Source organism: Triplophysa rosa, unplaced genomic scaffold (assembly GCF_024868665.1).
Source record: "Triplophysa rosa unplaced genomic scaffold, Trosa_1v2 scaffold9_ERROPOS8398105, whole genome shotgun sequence".
Lineage (NCBI taxonomy): Eukaryota > Metazoa > Chordata > Actinopteri > Cypriniformes > Nemacheilidae > Triplophysa > Triplophysa rosa.
In genome coordinates this window covers 68,461-69,898 of record NW_026634978.1, presented here as the reverse complement: position 1 = coordinate 69,898, position 1,438 = coordinate 68,461, and the positions used below count along the sequence as shown (strand labels likewise).

Here is a 1,438-nt window from a genome sequence, read left to right as displayed (position 1 = left end):
TAAGAAAACAAAAGATCAATAATCCAGCACCAACAACCACAAACATGTTCAAACTCAAATTGAAAACTTTATTAACATATGGAATAAAATAAATGATCATATTATGTAATGTACATATAAAATACATTTTTGTTAAAATAGCTTAATGATCCTGATTAAAATGTGCGTGCTCCTAATGTGGGTTTTATCATGTTTGTGATTGTTAGTGCTCAATTAATCGTGTATCTTGTTTTCTTAATAGCAATTGTTGGCTGGCTAATTAGGCCTATTATGTTGTGATGTTATTGATCTCATCTGTAATAATACTTGGAAATAATAAACATTTGTTCAAAAATGCATTTTACATATTTACTGCACTTTTAACCAATAGCTTGTCTAATAAATACATAAATGACTTACAGAGACATATGTGGCAATGTTTTAATGACATTCTCAATTTTCTTTGCACAGTCCATCAACAGTGGCCAAAAGAAATCAAAGTGGCTTGATATATTTTGCAATCCTTCTGCCAAGACCATGCTTGTGCCTGTATACGTTGACAATCAGGACCAAACTGATGACCTACTTTCACTTCACTTCATTTCTGGACAGGACACCCACACAGACTCACAGTGACACAATCAAGTTTATTATGGATGTCCTTTTTCCTGAGGTGGGTCCTGTGTTAGCTCTGCTCCTCAGATTTATTTTGTAATTGCTTTAAAACAAATGTTTTGGTTAATGTAGAAAGGACACTCAGTTTTGTTGTACAAAAAAATTAAAAAATAATTTTGATACTGAAATGATACTACTTGTTTGGGGTGTGACCCATCTTGAATTAACTCTTTTTTTGATAGTCCATCATCTGTTCCCTTGCTGGTTTGGAAAATCTCACCATGCTGGAGGCTGAGGAGGAATTTCTACAAGGGCCTGTCATTGACGTAAGGTATGTAAGGATGCTATAAAGGAGAAATGGTCAAGCATGACATCCTGCCATTATTTCCAATAACAATTTTGTCTACAACTTTAAACTTTCTTTTATCAGTGAGCGGGAGCAGTTTGACAGGAGGATTAAGAACATTTTGAAGAAGAGTGGCAACCCATAGGAGTCATTATCGAGAGCCATCCTATAATGATCATCAATCCTGTTTTTGATAATGGTCTTAATAAATAATGTTGTTCACAAGAAACTTGTCACTTTTTTCTTAGAAGATAAAAGACCTTAGAAATTTCTTAAAGTGGTGAATTTGTTTTTCTTCATGAAATAGTATGCAGGACACTGTTCTAAATGCAGGGCAGATATTTAATTGATGTTTCATATGATTGCACTTAATGTCTTATGGGCTAAATATGGTTCATATTTGAATGTAACTTTGCCTATACATTCACAACAAACACTCAAGTCTTCTGTATATTTGTATATTACTAGGCCACAGTAGATTATATATTATTGTTGTAC

At 33.2% G+C, this 1,438-nt stretch overlaps 1 protein-coding gene across 1 annotated transcript; it reads left to right on the top strand.

Moving 5' to 3' along the window:
- The first annotated feature begins 453 nt into the window (after positions 1–453).
- Positions 454–1,159, top strand: LOC130551362 (PWWP domain-containing DNA repair factor 3B-like). The gene is made up of 3 exons (XM_057328935.1): positions 454–652; positions 837–925; positions 1,025–1,159. Exons 1-3 carry the CDS (start codon positions 557–559, stop codon positions 1,083–1,085), a joined length of 246 nt encoding a protein of 81 aa, XP_057184918.1. The 5' UTR covers positions 454–556; the 3' UTR covers positions 1,086–1,159.
- Positions 1,160–1,438: the final 279 nt, after the last annotated feature.

What these genes read in the sequence shown, in the direction of transcription:
- LOC130551362 (XM_057328935.1), top strand. Translation starts at nt 557, where the DNA reads ATGACCTACTTTCACTTCACTTCATTTCTGGACAGGACACCCACACAG. An exon ending in TGGATGTCCTTTTTCCTGAG is followed by an intron (nt 653 to 836) that starts GTGGGTCCTGTG and finishes TTTTTTTGATAG; the next exon opens with TCCATCATCTGTTCCCTTGC. An exon ending in GGGCCTGTCATTGACGTAAG is followed by an intron (nt 926 to 1,024) that starts GTATGTAAGGAT and finishes TTCTTTTATCAG; the next exon opens with TGAGCGGGAGCAGTTTGACA.